This window comes from Sorex araneus, chromosome 5 (assembly GCF_027595985.1).
Source record: "Sorex araneus isolate mSorAra2 chromosome 5, mSorAra2.pri, whole genome shotgun sequence".
NCBI classification, from domain to species: domain Eukaryota; kingdom Metazoa; phylum Chordata; class Mammalia; order Eulipotyphla; family Soricidae; genus Sorex; species Sorex araneus.
Window position 1 is genome coordinate 90,453,783 of NC_073306.1, and position 21,484 is coordinate 90,475,266.

Genomic DNA, 21,484 nt, shown 5'->3' on the forward strand with positions numbered 1-21,484 from the left:
TGGCATTTGCCTTGCACGTGGCCGACCCAGGTTCGATCCCCGGCATCCCATATGGTCCTCCAAGCACCGCCAGGACTAATTCCTGAGTGCAAAGCCAGGAGTAACCCCTGAGCATCGCTGGGTGTGACCCAAAAAGCAAAAATAAGTAAATAAAATACAGTAACAGATATATACATACTTCTTGGAGAGCCTGGCAAGCTATTGAGAGTGTCCTGCCCGCATGGCAGAGCCTGGCAAGCTACCCGTGGTGTATTTGATATGCCAAAAACAATAGCAATAGGTCTCATTTCCCTGACCCTGAAAGAGCTTTCAATCTTTGGGAAAGACGAGTAAGGAGAGGCTGCTAAAATCTCAGGACTGGGAAGAATAGAGACCTTACTGGTGCCCGCTCGAGGAAATCGACAAACAACAGTGATATAGTGATATAGTGAGCCTCTGAAAAGGTGCTTGGGATGCCTGGGGGCTCCTTCTAGCAACTCTCGGCTAACCAGGTGGGCAGTTCAATGAGGATGTGGTGCTGCTCAGACCATGTGGGGCTGTGGACCATGTAGACCACTCCAGCAGTGCTTGGGATTCTCCATGGCCACACCCCATGGTGTTCAGGGGCTTCCAGGGCTGCTCTGGCAGTGCTCAGGGACCATGCAGTACCAGGATCAAACTGAGGTCTGCTATATCCAGGCATGTTCCTTGACCCCTGTGCTGTCTCCCCGACTTTCTTTTAAAACACGGACTTCGGGGCCAGAGAGATAGTATAGCAGGCAGGATGTTTGCCTTGCTCGTGGACCACCCAAGTTTGATCCTGGCTCCAATTGTGCTCCTCTGAACACCACACAGAGTGATGCCTGAGCACAGAGCTGGAAGTAAACCCTGAGCACTGGTAGTTGTGGCCCAGAAAACTAATTTAAAAAATTAAGAAATAAAGCACTGACTTCAGTCTCTTTGACACTTCAGAGAATTTCTGAGAAATGCTATTTAAAGGCAGTGTGGGGTCTTGTTTCATTTGTTGTGTTTTTGTTGTTGTTGTTGTTGTTGTTGTTTAGTTTGGGGGCTGTTGCTGGCAGCTGTGCTGGGAGGTCGTGCAGGGGACCCGGCAGTACTAGGGACAGAGCCCGCCTCCTGCGTCTGTGATGTTCACCAGTCCGCTCCACTGCCTCTCCAGCCCTGAGTCTTACTTCAAGCCATACCACACCTTGTAGTGTCTGAAATTTGTGAGATGCTCATCAAGTTTTTCTGTGTGCATTCATACTTCAAAGGGTTTTTTGTTGTTGCTTTGGGGCCACACCCAGCAGTGCTCGGGGATTATTCCTGAATCTCTACTCAGGGATCACTCCTGGCAGTATTCAGGGTACCATATATGGTGCCAAGGATCGAGCTTGGATCAGCGCATGCAAGGCAGGCACCTCAAGCCCTGTACTGTCTCTCTGTAGCCATACTCTAAATGTGAAACAGGAGACTTTGATATAAAACAGGAGCAAAATAAACTAAGACAGGTTGCACATGAATAAATATTATATAATTGCGTTCAATCCTGGCACCCTATATAATCCCACCAGCCCAGTAAGCCCTGAGCACCACTGGGTGTGCCCCACTCCCACCCACACCCCCTCCAAAAAAAGAAAGAAAGAAATGGACAAAAGATTTAAATGAACATTTCTCTAAAATATAGGCACTTGACAAGATGTTCAACATCAATAATTATTAGGAAAGCATAAATCAGAACCACAAAATATCACCTCTCATCCTTTTAAATGATAGCTATAAATAATAATTTATAAAACAAAAAAATAAAAAGTTTTGGCAGGATGTAGAAAATTTGAACCCTTATCCACTGTTGGAATGAAAAATAGCGCAACAACTGTAGAAAACAGAATGAAGGTTCCTCAAAAAATTAAATGTAGGGTTACCATAGGAACCAGTAGTTTCATTTCTGGTATTTAGACGCAAAAGAATTAATAGCAGTATTTCAAAGATACGTTTGCTCTAGCAGCATTCTTTGTTAGAAGCAACCCACGGGCCTTTGATAAATGAATGGATAAGCGGGATATACCTTCATTATATAACACAATAATACACAGTCTTCAAAAGGAAAGGAATTCTGTCACATGCTGTAACATGGATCACCCAGGAAGGCATTACGCCAAAGGAAATTAGGTGGTCAAAAAAAGACAAAGACTACATGGTCCCACAGACAGAAGATGGTTCAAGTCGTTGCATTTCTAGTAGCCCAAAGCAGAAGGGTTGCAGGGGACAGGAAGCAGTGTAGTGTGATGAGTGCAGCTTGCAGATGTGCAGGGTGCTGACATTCTGGGGACAGGGCGAGTGGCTGCAGAGCAGAGTGGGGAGGGACTTGGTGCTGCATTGTGGCACGTCTGAAAATCGTTAAAGCGTTGATCTTACATTGTATATATTTCACCACAGACGGAAAATACACATATTTGAGGTCAGACTTTAAAAACATCCATATACTGCCAAGGTCTGCCTTTAAAATACACGTGCCCCACTAGGTCTGGCCTCTAGGCTCTGCACAGCCCTCTGAGGGTGTGACTTATGCGCTAAGCTTGATTGAGACTTGTGAGGTGAATGAACAGTGTCTGAATCTCAGTCCTGCTTTCTCCTCACAGTGCAGCCTTCATATCCACGCCTCCTACAGCATCTCCCAGAAACTCAACGTGCCGATGACCCCCCTCTCAGAGCCCAATGCTGTGGGCATAGTCATCGCCCATGGTAAGCTGCCCTTGCTGCCCACAGCCCCGAGACCCAGGCAACCTCACAGAGAAGTACTAGAGAAGCCCTCTGTGGCTATCACAGTCCTCTATGGGAGTCCCGGCACCACAGGACACTTAGATCCTCCTCAGAGACAATTATGTGATTTTCTCCTTTCCCATATTTTAGCACGTTTTCCCCCCTATGAGACTTAACCAAAAATAATAGAGTAGCATGTTGAATGTTATCCTGCCAGCAGAGCCCTCTGTTTCACTGTCACTTTGTACTGATCATGTTGCAGGTAGCGTGGGGGATGCCATCTCAGTGATGGTCCCAGACGTGTACCTTTCCGATGACGGGGGTTACTCCTGGATGAAGATGCTGGAGGGACCCCACTATTACACCATCCTGGATTCTGGGGGCATCATCGTGGCCATTGAGCACAGCAGCCATCCTATCAATGTGATTAAGTATGCATGAGCTCAGTCCACTGCACTCTGCAGGGTGGGACCTGGAGGTGTTGGTCAGTATGGTGGGCAGCGGTCCAGACACCCATTCCAAAGCGCACGTTCTACAGAAATGTAGGGAAGGGGCTGGAAGGGGTGGCATTTAGAACAATGCAAACTAAATGGCTTTGCTTTTTCCTCTAGTTCCCTATAACACACTTTTGTCACACATTTAAAAATATTATTCATTCTTATTCATTCTCTTCCCAGGAAGAATATAACGGAAGTATTTAAGCACTCTGAATGGGAAATGACCTCTTAAGTGTAGAGTCATAAAATAATTTATCTAGCCATCCATTCTTCCTGAGTCTCCACTCTGTTTTCAGAAGAATTTTACTGATGATACTTTTCTTCCATATTCTCTTGGATTGATAACTTTGTCCAACACTATTAGTTATAGGCATTAAAATGCAATTGCCAATCAGTAATCCATCACCTTAATCTGAGGTGTTGAGATCGAGCCGCCAGCATGATTTCCTGGTACCCCGTAAATGCTGGTCCTCTGTCATGAACTTTCTGACTTGGTTTTAGGTATTCCACAGATGAAGGTCAGTGCTGGCAGACCTACTCATTCACCAGCGAACCCATCTACTTCACTGGCCTGGCTTCAGAACCTGGAGCTCGATCCATGAATATCAGCATCTGGGGTTTCACGGAATCTTTCCTGACACGCCAGTGGATCTCCTACACCATTGACTTTAAAGATATTCTTCAGAGGAACTGTGAGTGTCTCCTGCAACACCTTCTACTAGAAACTTGTAAACCCATTCTCTTACATACCCAATTTGGCTTTGTCTCTTTTTGCCTGGATAAAAAAATCCAGGTTAAAGAGGATGGAGAAAGTTCCGGAGGGGTCATCAGGCAGTAGAATGGTCATAAGAGCAGTCCAGTCCCCCCTTGGCCCAAGAGATGTGAAATGATAGTCATTCCTGCAGTTTAAATTCTTCTGTCTGTGTAAAAACACAAAAAAGAAAAAGAGGGGCTGGAGTGATAGCACAGCGGGGAGGGCGTTTGCCTTGCACACGGCCGACCCGGGTTCTATTCCCAGCATCCCATATGGTCCCCTGAGCACTGCCAGGAGTAATTCCTGAGTGCAGAGCCAGGAGTAACCCCTGTGCATCACCAGGTGTGACCCAAAAAGAAAAAAAAGAAAAAGAAAAAGAAAGAGTAGGGGAAGGGAGCACCTCACCGCACTGGGCACAGGGCACAGGGCAGCAGGCGCTGTGTCTCTCCCGCCGCCTCCCGCGTTCAGTAGTCTCCAGCCGCTTCCCCCACCCCGGGGAGGTTGATGGCGATGATGAGGCAGGCGAAGGAAGGAACGGAGCCAAGCTGGTTGGTCTCAATTGCAGTTTATTCCAATTTCCTCTCTAAACACTCCCATCTCTCTCTCTGCTTCTTCCCCCGAACCCCCTCATACAGCCACCTTAAATCCCCCAGCATCAAGGGCCAGGGCTTATACATAGGTGTGTTTACAATCAATAGGGGTAAAGTTCTTTCCCTTAAGGGATGCTTCTTCTAGGACAGATTCTCTTTCAGCAGGACACCCGCCCAAGAGCGGAATCTCATGGGTGTGTTTCTCCTCTCCTTGTCCAACTAACATATAAGTATTCATATTATTAATAATTTTGTATGGACATAGCAAGAGATGTATTAAGCTTATAGAATTGCTCTCCTGGGGTCATCTCGATCTCAGACTACAGTGCTCAGGCCAGATTAGTCTTTCCTATCCCTAGCAGGGTCCTAGTCTCGTCATTGCTTTTGGATCATGACATGACATGTCCATGACCAAACTCTTAATATATAGTTAAGCATTAGGCACTTTGGCCAGGCCCAGCTCGATGCCAGGGTAGCACATAACTCACCGCTTGCCCTGGGTCTGTCCCGTCCCTTGTCAGGACCCTGCTTTTGAGGGTGCTAGGAAGTAAGGGCAGCTGAGGTTTAAGTTGAGAAAGCAGATGCCCGGGAGTGAATAATATTTGAAGCCAATTAAATCCCATGTTGCCAAAGAATATTAACAACTGTCTTTCTTTGTCCATACAAAAAGACATCGTTTTAAAGTAAACTATTCAAAGGACACAAGGAGAGGAGAAAAGCAATATTAACTTATAATTTTAGTGTCCTAGAAAGGTCTGACCTTACAGATTAACAGAGTCTGATTAGGGGAAGAGCTGATAAACTGGTAGAAGTGGTTACAGATAAACAAAGGAATGGAAGTGACTCGAGAGCACTTTGATGGGTGTGACTGATATACCTAAGCTCCCAGTGGCAAGGGAAGCAGGACATACCAATGTAGTCTAGAATTGTTTAGAGATTATTACCAGATAAAGCTAAAGTCTTTATAGCAAGGGAGAAAGGACAAACCAGTGATATCCTACATTTCCCCCTTTTCTGTTTACAAAATCACAAAAATTTGAAATAGAGGAACAATTCCAAACACAATACAGTCTTATAAGTTGTAGTAAAATTTCAGTCCGACCCTTGGCCAGAGCAGTGCTTGTAGTAAAGCATCCAATTGTCCTGCACTGTCCAGGAGTGATGAGAGTCATTTAGTCCCACTCTGAAGAAATGAAGTGTCTGGATCAAAATTGAAGAGTTGTTTCTGCAACAGCAGCAGTAGTGGTCACAGCAATGAGCCCTACGGGAGCAGCTATAGGAGTCTGATGAACTTCATGAAGTACTGAATCAGGCAGGGAGCACTGGAACAAGAGCATCACAACTTCTGTCAGGAGTCCTTCAGCCGGGGAATGCAGCCTTCTCTGGTCAGGTTCACTGGCAGTCATATATGTGCAACCTAGCTTATGTTTGGAAAAAACACTTTTTTAAAGTTATCAGAGGCTTCGACCATTGGGGTTTGGTACGTCTCAGGCCTAGGGATAGAGAAAGAGACAGGGGGAACTCCAACATGAACAGTTATCCTAGAGAGAAATTAAAAGGTTTTCCTATTAAAAGTCATTCCTTCCTCTTTTGGAAACTGAGGCACCTGTGAATTCCAAGGAGAGGGTAAAAGTAAGGAATTGTTAATCCAAAATATGGGGTCCTGGCATGGTCCAATCCACAACCTGTAAAAGTGGAGGGTGAGGAATGTAAGTCCAATAGACATGTTTAGCTTCACTTACCTCAGGACTGCAGAACAAGACTGCCATTATGACCAGGAATAGGTTTTTTTGTTTTGTTTTGTTTTGTTTTTAATTTTTAAATTTATTTATTTTTAATTAGAGAATCACCGTGAGGGTACAGTTACAGATTTATACACTTTTGTGCTTATACTTCCCTCATACAAAGTTCGGGAACCCATCCCTTCACCAGTGCCCATTCTCCACCACCCGTAAACCCAGTGTCCCTCCCACCCTCCCCAATCCCATCTCCCCCCCACCCCACCCTGCCACTGTGGCAAGGCATTCCCTTCTGTTCTCTCTCTCTAATTAGCTGTTGTGGTTTGCAATAAAGGTGTTGAGTGGCCGCTGTGCTCAGTCTCTAGCCCTCATTCAGCCCGCAACTCCCTTCCCCTACATGGCCTTCGACTACAATGTAGTTGGTGATCGCTCAGGAATAGGTTTTTAAGGGAAAAGAAAGTGTAGGGCGCTCTGGGGGGTAGCTTCTCCTTTTCAGGCCTGATCCTTGGTGTGACCCCAGAATATATTACAAAGGCTAGGGGCCTTTGTCTGGGGGTTTCTTCTGCCGACCTGTAGGGATCGCATCTTCTTTGGCAGATCCTCTGTTGACGGAAGCTCCTCCGGTTTCTTGATTTTCAGCCAGGACAGGTTTGGCGGTGGCTTGGAGTTGGGTTTTTGAGGGTTATGGAGTCTTTGATGGTCTGAGGGCCAAATCAGGTGGGTAAAATTGACTCCTGGTGAGACGCAACGGGACGCAGAGTTTCTTAGTTGAATTATCATCTGTTGAAACAAAAGCATAGCCTTTTCCTTGAATGAGGAGTTTCCCTGCTACCCATTCTTTGTAAATTTTAACCCAAATAGGAGAATTAGTAGTTTCTTGAGCCTGTGCACCTTCCTGGAAATGCCTTTCAGCTGCTGTATATGGCTTTCCTTGAGGTAAACTTAAAAAGTTTAAAGTGAACAAGTCAAGGACAAGGAGTCAAGTGGAGGCATACCTCCCTTTTTGTTTTTTTAATAACTGTGTTTTGAGAGTCCTATGAGCACACTCAACTATGCCTTGTCCTTGTGGGTTATAAGGAATTCCAGTAATGTGTTTAATTTGCCATTCTTCACAGAAAGCTTTAAAAGCTTTACTAGTATATGCCGGGCCATTATCAGTTTTAATAGCAGAGGGAACGCCCATGACAGAAAAACATTGTAGTAGAAATGAGAAAACCACTTTGGTTCTCTTGGAAGACGTGGGGATGGCCCATAGGAAGCGAGAATAGGTATCTGTGGCTACATGGAGAAAAGGTTTCTTGGGGAAGCATGTGACATGGGTAATATCCATTTGCCATAATTCATTGGTCTGCAGGCCTCGAGGATTAGCTCCAGCCACATGGGGGGTGCAGTTTAAAGGAGCACAGATAGAGCAAGCACAAGCAATATGCGTGGCTTCTTGCATTGGGATGTGATGGTGAACATGAAGGCGGCGGGCATTTGTGTGTAAGGCCTGGTGCTCTTCTGTGGCAGAGGTAAAAATTGGCGCCGCCAAGAGATCAGCAGCTTCATTTCCCTGAGTCATAGGACCAGGTAGACCGGAGTGAGATCTGATATGAGTAATAAAAATGGGTTCAGAGTGCTTTTGTAAAAGAGCCTGTAGCTGCTGAAGCAATTGTTGAACTATAGGGTTTGGGGCATTTAAAGAAGCTGTTACGATATCAGGGAAGAGGCCAACCACATAAGCTGAGTCTGAGACAACGTTTGTGGGCCCTGACACATGGGAGAGTAAGTAGACCAAAGTGGCAAGTTCCACTTGCTGGGCAGAGGTATAGTTAAGTGTTTACTGTTGTAGTTAGGGAGGGTCCAGAAATTCCGCCTTTCCCTGAGGCAGAGCCATCAACGTAGTATACCAGGGCTTCAGGAATGGGGGAGGAGCGAATGATGGAGGAAATGACAAACGGAGTTTGTTTGAAAAAGTCCCAAGTTTTTCCTGCTGGATAGTGGGAGGAGAATTCTCTAGAAAAATCAGCTAAAGCTCTTTGCAAAACATCACTAAAGGGCAAGATGGAAGTGATCTCCTTCACAGGGACAGGGAGGACAATGATATGAGGATCAAATCCCAGCATTGCAAGTGCTCTCAGTCTTCCTTTAATTATAAGTTTAGCCATTAACTCGAGATAGGCAGCTCCATTATGAGAAATGAAGAGAGGGTCCATTTCACCATTGCCTTGGTGTACCCTTAATGTAGCCCGCTCCTCACTACACTCACTGCTGCTCTCATGCCCCTCCCCTGCAGTCAGTAGGCCCTCACCTTGGAGTCGGTAAAAATATTTATATATTTGAGATATATATTTTTATGTATATTTGAGATAAATATATATTATATATATTTGATAGCCAGCCATCTAGACCTAAAGTCTAGGGAGGGAATAGTTTTCCTTTCTGCTTAAAGCAGACTATCCCTAGGTGAAGTCAAACCCAATCTGGAAGTTTCTGACAACACTGGCTGATTGAAGGCTGAGGCCACGGGGCCCAGCTCCTCCAGACAGCAGCCACTCAGGAAAAGCGCACTGCAGTGTCCCGTCTCGGGCAGTTTCTCCTGATGTTCAGATGGGTAGTGACATGCGAACTGCTCCCTTTGGCGTCAGTTGCTAAGAGTTCCAGGTCAATGTGATTTGAAATTCCAAAATGGAAGCCATAGCTTGAATCAGACAAAACCCCCACCCCCACCCCTACACACACACAAATACACAAACACACTGCCACGCCCTGTTCTTCCTAGAGCCTGGCCCCTTGCTCTCGTGGGTGGGCACTGTGCCATGCACGCTCTCAGCAGCCTCTCTCTCCTGCAGGTGAGGAGAAGGACTACACCATATGGCTGGCCCACTCCACCGACCCCGGAGACTATGGTGACGGCTGCATTCTCGGCTACAAAGAGCAGTACCTGCGGCTCCGCAAGTCATCCGTCTGTCAGAATGGACGGGACTACGTGGTCACCAAGCAGCCGTCCATCTGTCCCTGCTCCCTGGAGGACTTTCTCTGGTACCAGCTTTCCTCAGACCCTTTAGCCCCTTTCCTGGGCCGGAGCCTTGAGGGGAAAGGCAGTTGTTCTCTAATTCCTTCCCTTACGTTTCTTCCCCAAAATGACAGTAAGCTACTTCTTAGGACATTAAAGCCTAGAGAAAGGGAAGAAAGATGTTAATAGCTGAATCAGTAGTAACCTCTTAGTTACCAAGCAGAAGTAGCAGCAGCCCCAGCAACCCTGATGAGCAGTGGAATGAAAGAAGGGGGGCCTACGGGGAAAGTGCACAGCAGTTGGCTGAACAAGGCACTGGAGCAGTGGAGTAGAGCTTCAGAGAACAGCGTCATAGCTTGACTTCCGCAGTGAAATAGGAGTTTGGGCTTGCCTGGAAACTGAAGTCAGAGGAAGTGTGGTTTTGTCCTGAGACGGGGATGTGTGTGGCATATTTATGGTCCTTCTATCCTGTCTGTTTAGGGACCTCCAGTGGACCTGAATTCTCCTCAGGACTGGCTTAAAGATCAGTCATGTGTCCGGCTTGGGTTAGCTCCACAAGGACAAGGAAGCTCTAGGTAGCTCAAACAAGGCATCTTAGGACACAGAAGAGGAAGCTCTTCATATCATTGAAGTCTTTTCCTGTTGATTCTGTATTGTGTTTATTTTTGGCACCATGGTGATTCACCATACTGCTCAAGTTAGGGTTTCTTTCAGATAATGTTCCAACTCCACTCCCTCCAACAGAATGCGTGCCCCTCCCCACCCTCAGCTCATGCCCTCCCATCCCTGCCCCAGGCTAAGCTCAGATCTGTGAATCTCAGGCTCCATTGTGGCCCTTCCCACCCGCCATATTTGTTATATATCCCACATGTGAGAGAAACCATTCTGTTCTGTTCATCTCCCTCTGACTAACTTCACACAGCATGATATTCTCCAGACCCATCTGTGTAGCAGCAAATGTCATTCTGTCATCTTTACTTATAGCCGAGTAGTGTCCCATTGCGTGCAGATACCATAGTCTTTATCCAGTCTTCTGTTCTTGGACGCTTAGATTGTTTTCATATTTTGATGATAGTCAGTAGTGCTGCTGTGAATGTAGGAGCATAAATGTCTTTTCTGATTACAGTTTTTGGGGTAGATGCAAGGAAGTGGACTTTCTTGATCATATGGGAGCTCAGTTCTTAGGTTTAAGGTTTTTGTTTGTCTTTGTTTTGGGGGTCATATGAAGTATTCCTCAGGGTTTATTCCTGATTCTTCTGAGCCAGGGATTGAACCCAGGTCAGCTGCATGCAAGGGAAGTATCTCCCTGCTGTCTCTCTGGCCCTTAGGATTTGTTTGGGGGGGAGAGGAAGAAGGAGGGGGGGTTGTAGTTTCGACCACACCTGATGCTGCTCAGGGTTTACTTCTGGCTCTGTACTCAGAAGTCAATCTTGATGGGACTCAGAGAAGTGTACATGGTGCCAGGGATCAAACCTGGTTCAGGTTTGTGCAAGGAAAGCACCTTAGTAGCTATCTTCTCTCTCCAGTCCAGGGCCTTCGTTCTTTTTGAGAACTTTCCATATTGTTTACCAAAAAGATTGAACCAGTCAACATTCTCACCAGCAGTGGATGAGGGTCCTTTTTCCCCACTGCCACGACAACACTGGTTGATTTTGTTTTTTGTGCTAGTCTCACTGGCATGAAGTGGCATCTCATTATTATTTTGATTTGCATTTCCCTGATGATCAGGGATGGAAGAGCATTTTTTCATGTACCTGCTTGGCCAGTTGTATATCTTCTTTGAGGAAGTTTCTATTCATACTTCTTCCCATATTTTTATGGGATTTCATAGGTAGTTTAGGGGAGATGGGTCTCATGGGACTGGAGAGAGTGCAGGGATTAAGGCCCTTGCATCACCCCTGACCCCCATTGGATGCCCCTGCACCTCATATGGTCCCTTGAGTACTGCCGGGGATCACTGCAGGGCACCAAGCCAGGAACAGCCCCTGAAAAGTGCTGGATGTCATCCAAGTCCCCCAACACAACCTGAAAATGCTGACAGGAGAAGAAAGTGGATTTGGCAGGAATACCAGCAGATTGTTGCATTCCCCAGTCACATTCTCTCAGACTGCAGCTGACTCCGAGTACAGGTCTGGGTGAGCCCCATGATCAACACTGGTCCACAGATATGGACATGTCTCCCGGCTCTGGTTCTTCGGGAAGCTCCCTCACATCCCCAGGGCATTGCGGTTGGCTGGAGGCTGTGAAGTCTCCCTGGGACTAGCTGGCTGCACCCAGCTTCTGCCGTGTCCCCTCAGCTCCATGCCGTTGCACCTGCTGCCGCCCTGCCTGCAAGCCTTCCCACTGTCCCTTGAGACCCTGCACTGGCTTCAGCACTGAGCTCAGGCTTCACCTCTTACCCCTGCCATCTGCTCCTTCAGCAGTATCCCTGTGACATGATCAACTGTTTCAAAGATGGTGTATAGGTTTGGCTCCACCTTCAAACTCAAGACTCGTGGACCAAAAAGACAGTACTTGGGTGAAGGCACTTGCCTGGCCTGTGGACCCCAGTTTGACCTGAGCATTGTAAGTAAGTCCTGAGCACAGAGCCAGGAATAAACCCTGAGTGCTGCCAGGTATGATACCAAACCCCTCATCCAGAGGATGTTTTGCTTTTTTTTTTCTTTGGGTCACATTCAGCAATGCTCAGGGGTTACTCCTGGCTCTGCACTCAGGAATTACTCCTGGTGGTGCTTGGGGGACCATATGAGATGCGGGAGATCAAACCAGGGTTGGCCGCATGCAAGGCAAATGCCCTCCCCACTGTACTACCACTCCAGCCCCCTCCAAAAGATGTTTTAAAATAAAATTCAGCCTCTTTGAGGAGGGCATGTTGCATTTGATAATTGAGTAGTAGTGATAACAGCTGACGCCCCTGAGTAGGTCACACTGCGTGGCAGCCCTGCTCGGTAGGTACTGCTGTCATTCCCAGTTTGCAGTGAGGAATGTAGCTGCAGACAAAGGGACTAACTTGCCCACAGACACCTGGCCAGGAAGTGGCTGAGCTGGGACATGATGCCGGCAGGTGGTCCCAACCTGCACACCGGTGACGCAAGCTTGAGGCGAGAAAGCCTGTGCCCTGGGAGTGGGTTGGCTCTGCCCCAGGAACTTTGCACTGCCTGCTGGGAATGCTCACCAGAGGCTCTCCTGTGGTCCCAAGACAGTGTCCTCATTCTCCCCATCCTCTCCGCTAGGTATTTGCCAAAAGTACCTTATGCACTTTTGTAACTATAAGCAGCATCTTTCCCACCTCCAAATGCTGACTGGACACTAGCTGTGCACAGAACAGTGAGAGTCAGCCCATCTGCTGGTTCCATGCATGTCGCTGTGTTGTGGCACTGAAGTGGGAGTTTGGAGGCTGAAGAGGTCGGCCTCCTCCCCTGAACTGGAAGGGAGGGGCTGCAGAGCCGGAGGGAAGACAGCGGACAGTGTGGTCAGGAGGGTGTGCTGGGCGAGAGACCACGAGAATCACCCTTGTCATGATAAAGGAGCGAGCAGGTTCCAGACAGGAAGGCCTGGGCCAAATCTTCAACGGAAATGAAGGAAGGAAGGTCACTCCTCGGACAGACATGGGAAATGTTCCTAAGAGGCGGCTGTGATGGGGAGGGCGTGTTTCTACACATAGTGTTAAAGTTGCTATTTTAGGTGGTACTTGGAAGTGTCAGATTAGAGCACAGGAGAGGAGAAACTGATGTATTAGTCGCAGCCACAAGTAGTGAAGCTCATGAGGGAAGAGCAGACACAGCAAGAGAACCTTGTACCATTATGCTTAGGGCTTGGGAAGGAAGATGAGCACCAGTGACAGAGAACCAAACAGTGAGGTGGGGGTAAGCAGCTTGTCCTGCACACCATCCCCCTGGTTTTAGCCACCTCCTGCACCCCCCAAGCACCACCAGGAGTCACTCCTGCGCACAGGGCCATTGGGAAAGGCCCCTCCCGCCCTACCGCCTCCCCCTACAAACAAATAGAAACAACAAACAGAAGGTCAATGCTGCAGTGCCACGGTCAGTCAGTGGGAGCAGTTTCCTGGAGTCGAAGGAAGTTGGGCGAGGTGGCCGAGACCAGGCAAGGCTCCCTTGGATTTTGTGGCCATGAGCCACGGGGTGGGAAGGACTGTGGTGCCTCACTAGAGGTGACAGGGGAGCCGAGGAGCCCCGAGTCCAGATGGGTCACTGACAGCCCCGTACCTCTGGGTCTCAGCCTGAGCCTCCTGCCCGCCCCCCACTGCAGCCCACCGCAGTGTGTCAGGCCCCTCCCAGGACCTCTCTGTGAGTTTCCCCGGGTCTCCCTTCCCTTGTGGATGTGTGTCAGGCTCCCTAAGCTGCTTCCTAGCAGCCCAAGCCTGGGCACTCGCCACCCACGTCCCTGCTGCTTTCTGTCTCCTGGCAGCTTTACGGGACAGGCTGGTTTTGTTTCCCTTTGCTGACTTTTACAGTGATTTTGGCTACTTCCGTCCGGAAAATGACTCCAAGTGTGAGGAGCAGCCAGAGTTGAAGGGCCACGACCTAGAGTTTTGTCTGTATGGACGAGAAGAGCACCTGACGACCAATGGGTAAGGCAGCCTTTTCCCACACTGGGAGCAGGGATACGACTCCTCTCCACAGAGAGCTGAGTAGAATTTTAGCACTCTCCAGAAAAACGTATGCCAGCGCCTGCTGTGAGGATAGAAAAGCCGCCAATCTGCTGTGTCTGGGGCCATGCCACTGTGGCCACAGGTGGCCACTGAGAGTATGGCCAGGGGACCCAGGTGGCTGTAATGAATTCTCATTTGAACAGCCCCACGTTAGCGCCCCTGCACAAGCCCCCGCCTCCCCTCCCAGGAAATCGTCCCGTGCCCAGGGTCGCACCACAGGGGATGGGCTGCCCTACCGCTTGGTATATCAGCCTCTGAGGACAGACAGGCAGGTGAGCCCTGCCAAAGGCCAGGCCCAGGCCAGCCCAGAGTAGTCCCCAAACACCCTGAAAGGTGGTGGGGGAACAACACGCTTTTCTGTTTTTCTCATACCTTGTTCTCAGGAAACAGGCAAGAATCTAGGGGTGCATCCTTGTGAGCTGCTAACCAAGCGTCTCTGCCTCTCAGGTACCGGAAGATTCCTGGAGACAAGTGCCAGGGCGGAGTGAATCCAGTTCGAGAAGTCAAAGACTTGAAAAAGAAGTGCATAAGCAACTTTCTGAGTCCGGAAAAGCCAGTACGTGGAAGACTGTGGGCTTTTGTGCAACAGGGCTTTTGTGTTAGTCCAGGGAGAGTCAAAAGTTACTGGCATTGGGGTTTTACTCCTGGATGCAAAGTGGCCAGACCACTTCTCTCAGTGGTCTTCACACTCAAACCTTTAGGCTGATGGAGAGTTCACAGACCCAGCGATACGCTTGTCCTACTGAAAACTTGCGCTGGAGGGAAATTGTTGCTCCATTAAGTTAATATAAGTCTTAGAGCTAAGCATAGACCTGAGGGAATTTCTGAGGTTCAGTCATTTAGGGAAAAACCCAGTTTGTGGACCAGAGAGATAGGTACAGAAGGGTACGGCATTGGCCTGTGTGCAGCTGACCCAGGTCCCTCCCCAGCACCCCATCTATTCCCCCAGGGCCTGCCAGGAGTGATCCTGAGCGCAGAGCCAGGAGTAAGTGCTGACTGGGTGTGTCCCCCCAACCTCCAACCCCAAAAAAGAAGTTTGGTTATAAAAGACTAGAATGTGGTTTAGCCACTGCCCTGTGTGGTGAAAGATACTCACTTGGCTCACAGCTCCGAGGCGACAGTGGGTGAGCTCTGACCGAGAAACTGGTCACGGGGCAGCTTGGTGGGGTGCAGCACTCCCTCCCTGCCTGGAGCAAGCACTGCCAAAGCGGAGACCTTTCAGAGCAGCAGTGCCACTGGGGCAGTACACTGGGCCCGTTTTCTAATCTGTAAGAGGGGTGAGAGGATGCGGTATGGGTCCCGCCCTGCGTGAGGCCTCCCAGGGCCACACTAAGAGGCAGTGGGAAAGAGCAAGCAGGTGTGTGTGCCTGGCGCCTGGCAGACTCCTCGGTGTCCTGGAGAGAGAGAGACTGGGGGGTAGGGAGAGGGAGAGAGGGAAGAAGGGCTCACAGGAGACCCTCATCCCCAGGTGGTAACTGCCAGCCCTGGGATCCTGGCCTGTCACCTCAGCGCATTGAGGACACGTGCGCCATCTCCCACCGACGCTCTCTGTGAAAACAGCAAAAGTGAAGTCCAGAGGAGAGGCCTGTCTCAGGCAATGGGCGGCCTGGTTGCGCATGACCCGAGTTCCCTGGATTCTCCTCTGGTGTCCACCACCAGCAGCCCACTGTAACCATTAGCTCCCATTCAAACTCAGCACACAGCACGCTGGCGTCTGGTGTGGTGCAGACAAGCCCTACTCACTGTGGTGCTGGTCAACGCCGTGCCATCTCCCCGACTGAGCACCTGCATTTTCCTTTGTCTAAGGCAGGTGGGGCTTTGGTTGCCTGTGGCCAGCCGTGATTTCCTAGGAGCACTGAGACATCTCCTCATGGGGTGGTGTGGGAGTGCCATCACCGCAGGCCGGAGTCTGCAGGTGGTCATGCTCACCAAAGTCAGGGCACTGATCAGCTGGTTTGGGTTCAGTCCTGAGAGCTGCACAGCTAACAGTGTTTTCTTCTTTGCTTTTCTCTAGCACTCCAAGTCAAATTCGGTTCCAATCATCCTGGCCACTGTGGGGCTGATGCTGATCTCAGTCATAGCGGGCGTGCTCGTTGTGAAGAAATATGTGTGTGGGGGAAGGTAAGAGATAGGGATGTCGTTCCAGTCACTGAACTCAAACAGAACGTCAGCCAAGGCTCTTGGTGGGGCTCTCCTGGGCCAACACTTAGCTTGTAGAGCTGATGCTCCTGAAACATAAGGCCCAAATCCACTTAGGTTCTGTCATTTTCATTGACTGGCTTGGTTTGCTGCCATCATTCATTCATAACATATTCTCTGAGTGCATGAAACTCAGAAAATCAGATCAGAGAGAGTCCAGGAGGGAAGGCACTGGCTTTGCACGCAGCCCAACCCAGTTTGAATCCCGGCACCACATATATTCCCCCAGTATCTCCATGGGTCGCTTTTCAGCATAGGACCAAGGTGAGCGCCTGAGAACTACTAGACATGCCCCCCAGAGCCCCAGAATGAAAGCAAACCCAGAAATTGGTCGATGCGGAGGGGGGTCTGCCCGCCAGTCTCATGCACTCTCCTTGCAGGTTCCTGGTGCACCGGTACTCAGTGCTGCAACAGCATGCAGAGGCCAACGGCGTGGATGGCGTGGACGCTCTGGACGCGGCCTCCCATGCTAACAAGCGCAGTTACCATGATGACTCCGATGAGGTGAGGCTGTTTCTTCGTGGGGAGGCGGGGTGAAGGGCAGCTGGCAGTCCTGCTCCGGATCCCTCAGAGCCCAGGGGCTGGTAGCTGGAAGCAGCAACTCGGCACCTGTAAGGTCTGGCCAGCTCAGAGACTTGGGAAGTGGCACAGGATATTTGAATCAATAAAGGCACCGCACCACAAAGAGTTCTGTTTTTCTTTTCAGGACCTTCTGGAATAACTCGGCAGAGGAGCTGGGCCAAGCGTGGATGGTGGAACCGCAGTACCTCTCACACTCCCTGTGGCTACGACTTAGGGAAATAAATTCCCCATTTCCAGGGACCCAGCTCCGTTTCTGCTGCTTCCATCAAAGCCTAAAGGACCGACCGACACTAAGGAAATCTGGGGGTGGGGGTGGGGCTCCCTAAAATCTCCTTACATTTGGCTGTAAAGAGAGGGAAGAGGTTTTTAATTCTTTAACTTTTTATTTCAAATTCTGTCTTTCTGCAAAGTATGGGCTCTTTTGGCTTAAACTTGGATCTCCAAGGGAAGGAACTGGAGTGTGAGGGGAATGCTTTCCCCACCCCGCTGCTGCATGCGTGCATGGCGCCTACCCCAGGGCACCTGCTGGCTCCAGCGTCAGACCTCACGGCTCCTGGTGCTGCCCCAGCTCTGCCGTGACCGCAGCTGCAGAGCTGGACGCGGAGGCTGCGCTCGCCCTCCCCCTCGGGGCGCAGCCCACCGCCAGCAGCAGCAGCCCCTCGCCTGTTGGGGCCATGCCCACAGGGATCCTTCTCCTCTCCTGTCTCATTAGGCAGCACCCTTGTTAATTGCCCTTTGGCCACTAACTTAACCATGTGCTTCCAAGACTCTAAATCAGGAAAACATAAAGGGCAATATTTTTAACTTTGGGCAGGAAGAAGTGGGGTAGTCAAGAATCGACTAGATTTAGCACCTATTAAAGGGGAAATTCTTGCTTCTTCCGAGGTCTTTCAAGCCTCGCTTTGTGTGTGTGCCAGTGGCCTTGCTCAAGGACAGGGTCAGGCAGCCTGGGCGTCTGCCCAGGCAGAGCGGGCAGGCTTTGCAAGGAGGACGGCGGTGTGTGGGCCGCAGCCCTGGAGGGCGAGCACAGTCTCTGCCCACCTCCTCCCTGACTACTTGGCTTGTGGGTGCCTCTTGAGGACAGTCCTTTCCTTGCTTCCTCTTAGGCTGCTGTTGTAGCCAGGGTGGAACATGCTTTCTGATCTGAGGCCTCTCAGAAACAAACCCCTTTTATCATGAGGCTCTCCACATGCCCCTCACCCTGCCGCTGCCCGCTTTCTGGCTGCTGACTGAAGCCCTGAAGAACCCATATCCACTCCAGGTGATGCCTTGGCCATACCCTCAGTATGGAACTTAAATCTTGGTAAATTTTCCCCTTGGCATGTAAGACGTAAATGAACTGTAAAGCATCAGTGACGTTGGGTGGCCATAGAGTAGTGGGAAGCTGCAGCAGGTGTTACTGCAGGGGAGTAGGAAGTCTCGGTACCTGCTGTGCTGGTCACAGTTACTGTCAGTCTTGGTAACTGCCACTTTGCTGCTAGTTCATGGCTGGAAAGTCAGTTTTTAAAAGTAAAATGTGCCAAATTAACTTCTGTCAGAATGCAGGAGCAGATGGCTGTTCTCTCCCCACCAGAATGGGTTTAACAGCAGCAGGGAGACGAGGAAGCAGGAACTGGGGGCGGGGGGTTTAGAGGCTTGGAAACTGCAGGAAATGTAGAGTCGGGAGCTTTAGTGAGGAGATGAAGAAAGGGCAGTTTTTGTGAGAGGAACTAAGATGTGTTAGAGCCAGAGTACTAGTATTTTAGAAGAAGCTTGTGTTTTTTTTTTTTCTTGATTTTTAAATTCAAAATAATTCCAAAGATACAGCCACTCCCGTAGGATCGCACCCAGAGTGTGCTCAGGAAAGGCCTGTTGGTGGCCGAGCCCTCTGCACTGTGCCCTGTGCTGCGGGTGGCACCACCCTGGGTGGGCCCTGATGAAGCAGGTCTCTGTGCCCTTAGTCTCGGGGGCTTCTGGAAAACCTGGCCATGCCCATAGAGCTGCACCTCCCTGTGGCACAGCCTGGTGTCCCCAAGGGCCACTGTCACCATGCTTTTGGAGCTGGGTGCATACACCAAGTTGATGGTCACGGCAGTCCCCATGTGTCACTGCCACAGCACTGGGCGCCACCAGACACTCTCCCAGATGGTTCTTCAGGACGGGGATCGGTGACATTTCTCTCAGAGCAGATCTCGCACCTTTTTGCTGCCTTGGTCAACCACCTTTTCTTCTCCCGTTTATCATGCTGAAACAAAACTGGAGGCGATTTTAAATGTGTATTTAGTCGCTGCCCCTCAGCTCACGAAGGGGCCTGGGTAGAGAGCGTGTCCATGAGGAGTGTCTGCCCCGGAGCCTCCTTTTCCACCAGGGCTGAGGGTGATTGGCACGCTGGGTTGGCCCCTCTTTCGGCCCGCCCGAGCCTGCTCCCCCATTATGTAAATGCGTGCCCTTGGCCAGAGTAGAACTGCTGAACCCATGAGCCCTTCTAAGGAGAAAAAATAAAGACTTCTCATCTGTCCTTCTGATGTAAGGTTGGGAGGATTATCTTTGAAACGAATAGTGTGACATGTAAATGCCCAGACTTAATGGTGGCAGGAGAGGTCGTTTCTGGAGCTCTTGGCACCAGAGCAGAGCTCTGTAAGAGAGACAAGCCTTTGACGCCAGGAGTGGTCAGTGCACTTGACCAAGTCAGGGAGGCTCCACCTTCCACTCTCAGCAAGCCCAGCGCCTCGGGAGGTGCCTGCTGGAGTGTGTCTTGCAGAGGCTGCCACAGAGGAGAGTGGAGGTGTAGCAGAGCCCAGCATTTGTCCCTTGCTGGTGTGGCTCTCACGCCTTTGGGCCTCTGTGTGCCCCCAGGCACCTGCTGACTGCAGTCCCCACTCTGTGCTGGCTGCAAAAACTGTAGCTTTCTCCTGAAGCCTTCACACCTCTGGCAGCGGAGAAAGGAATGTGGGACTGTCGGCCGCCAGGGCCCGGCGATCCTGGCTCCTGCTACTATGCCCCAGACTGCACAGGGGCCTGGTGTGTCCCTCACTCCGGGGCAGACGCCTGGATGCCAGAAGTGCCTGAATAGGAAGAGGTTCTGCTTGTCAGTTGCTCCTACCTCCCCTCAGGCAGGAGAATGAACACGGACTCAGTGTCCTTGGAACAAAACCAAAGTTTCAGATTGGCCACAGGGGTGTGCAGGGAAGGACGTGGGCTGCCCTCGCAGGGATCCTGGAGGAGGCAGGAGCGTAATCCATTTCTTGATTCCATTGCATCATAACAAGAATCAGAGCATTCATTTGAAATCGTCTCCAACTTGCTATGTGCATTTTTTCACACAAGTCCATTCTTGAGCATTTATATAGAATAACACAACTAATCAGTATCTTTATATAGAGAGATGTGTAAATAGACACATGTATAAACTGTATAGTGTACATGTTAACGATTTATTGATAAGTCTTTGATCTCTGATGCTGTTGGCACCCTTCGCATGCCCTCAGTTTATGGTCAGGTGACTTGAATGTGCCCGGGTTCTGCCCACCTCCAGCTTGGACGTCTTGGGAGGAGGGTCTGGCCATGCCCTCCATACCCTCTTGCACAGAAATGCTCAGGGTTCCCTTGTGCCTGGTGTCCAGTCCCCTCTCGTCTCTTGTTCCCTTTCTGAGCATGTGGTCCCCCGCCCCCTGCTCTGTAACTTCTCTCCCCCCTCCCCAAACTGGGGCACAGCTGCCTCCCAAGGAAAGTGTAAAGCAGTATTACATCATTACTGCATGTGCGCTAATACCCCAAGTTTTCTGCTCCTCTGGAACAGAATTTGCATGTGAGGTGGGAGATTCAAGTTTCAGCAACCCTGTCAGTTACCTAACAAAGCCAGACCCTGCCCCCAATAATAAAAGTCCACAACATGAAAACTCAAATTTCTTTAGCATTGTGTAAATAAATCTGGATGTGTTTAACTTTGTACCAGTAATTTTCTGTATATTCGAAATATTTGGGTTAGAAATAAACCAGACTGGACTTTGTTATCCGAGCTGCTGAATGACCGGGTTACAGTTTGTTAATGGCATAGCTTTTCCAGTGTTGTAGCTTTAAATATACATATACAGAACTACAGCAATCAGAGAGAACAATGCATTTAAGAGCCAGCACTGTTTATTGGTAGCATGGAGAGTGGGAGAAACTTAGGGAGAAATTGCTCACCTTTTTCTAATTCAGACCGGTACTCCCCGGGCAGGGAGGATGCTCAGAAACATACAAAGCCTTGTATGCCAAACATACAAAAGCCTTGTATGCCAAGTATGACCATCAGGAGTAGAGCTGCTGACCCAGACCAGGCATGCAGGCCAGTCCAGGCACTAAATCTGCAGGCTGGCACTGCCAGGCCAGGTATTGCCAGGGATGATCTGATATTGCCGGGCCCCGGAGCAGTGCTTTGGACACAGATTCCTTCCGTGGTGTCATGGGCATGGAAGAGCACATCAGGGCCCTCTGCCTACACACCGTCTCGGGCCTCACTTCCCGCTGGGCCCAGCTGCACCAGTTGCTCCCCAGCATTATGCGTTCTCAGGGGTCTGACTCAGGCCCACACCCCAGCGCATGTGCTGCTCCCCATTTGAGCCCCTCCTGCCATGCTTCTCGTCCTCTGACTCAGAGACCGTCCAGGCCAGCTCCACTGAGTACCCCCAAGTTGCTGCTGGTCTCCTCCCAACAACAGTCTGGAGGTTTGGAGGCCACGTCCTGTGGG

General features: G+C 49.9%; 1 protein-coding gene across 2 annotated transcripts in view; it reads left to right on the plus strand.

Annotated features, from left to right (window-relative positions):
- The window catches only part of SORT1 (sortilin 1), an 80,182-nt gene extending 59,412 nt beyond the window's left edge, over positions 1-20,770 (plus strand). For both annotated transcript variants that reach the window (XM_055138058.1, XM_055138059.1), the window contains exons 12-20: positions 2,622-2,724; positions 3,005-3,173; positions 3,741-3,931; positions 9,157-9,346; positions 13,795-13,911; positions 14,440-14,548; positions 16,007-16,113; positions 16,572-16,695; positions 16,898-20,770. In XM_055138058.1, coding sequence (XP_054994033.1) covers positions 2,622-2,724; positions 3,005-3,173; positions 3,741-3,931; positions 9,157-9,346; positions 13,795-13,911; positions 14,440-14,548; positions 16,007-16,113; positions 16,572-16,695; positions 16,898-16,912 — 1,125 coding nt within the window. In that variant the 3' untranslated portion in view covers positions 16,913-20,770. The remainder of the gene's footprint in view (positions 1-2,621; positions 2,725-3,004; positions 3,174-3,740; positions 3,932-9,156; positions 9,347-13,794; positions 13,912-14,439; positions 14,549-16,006; positions 16,114-16,571; positions 16,696-16,897) is intronic.
- Positions 20,771-21,484: the final 714 nt, after the last annotated feature.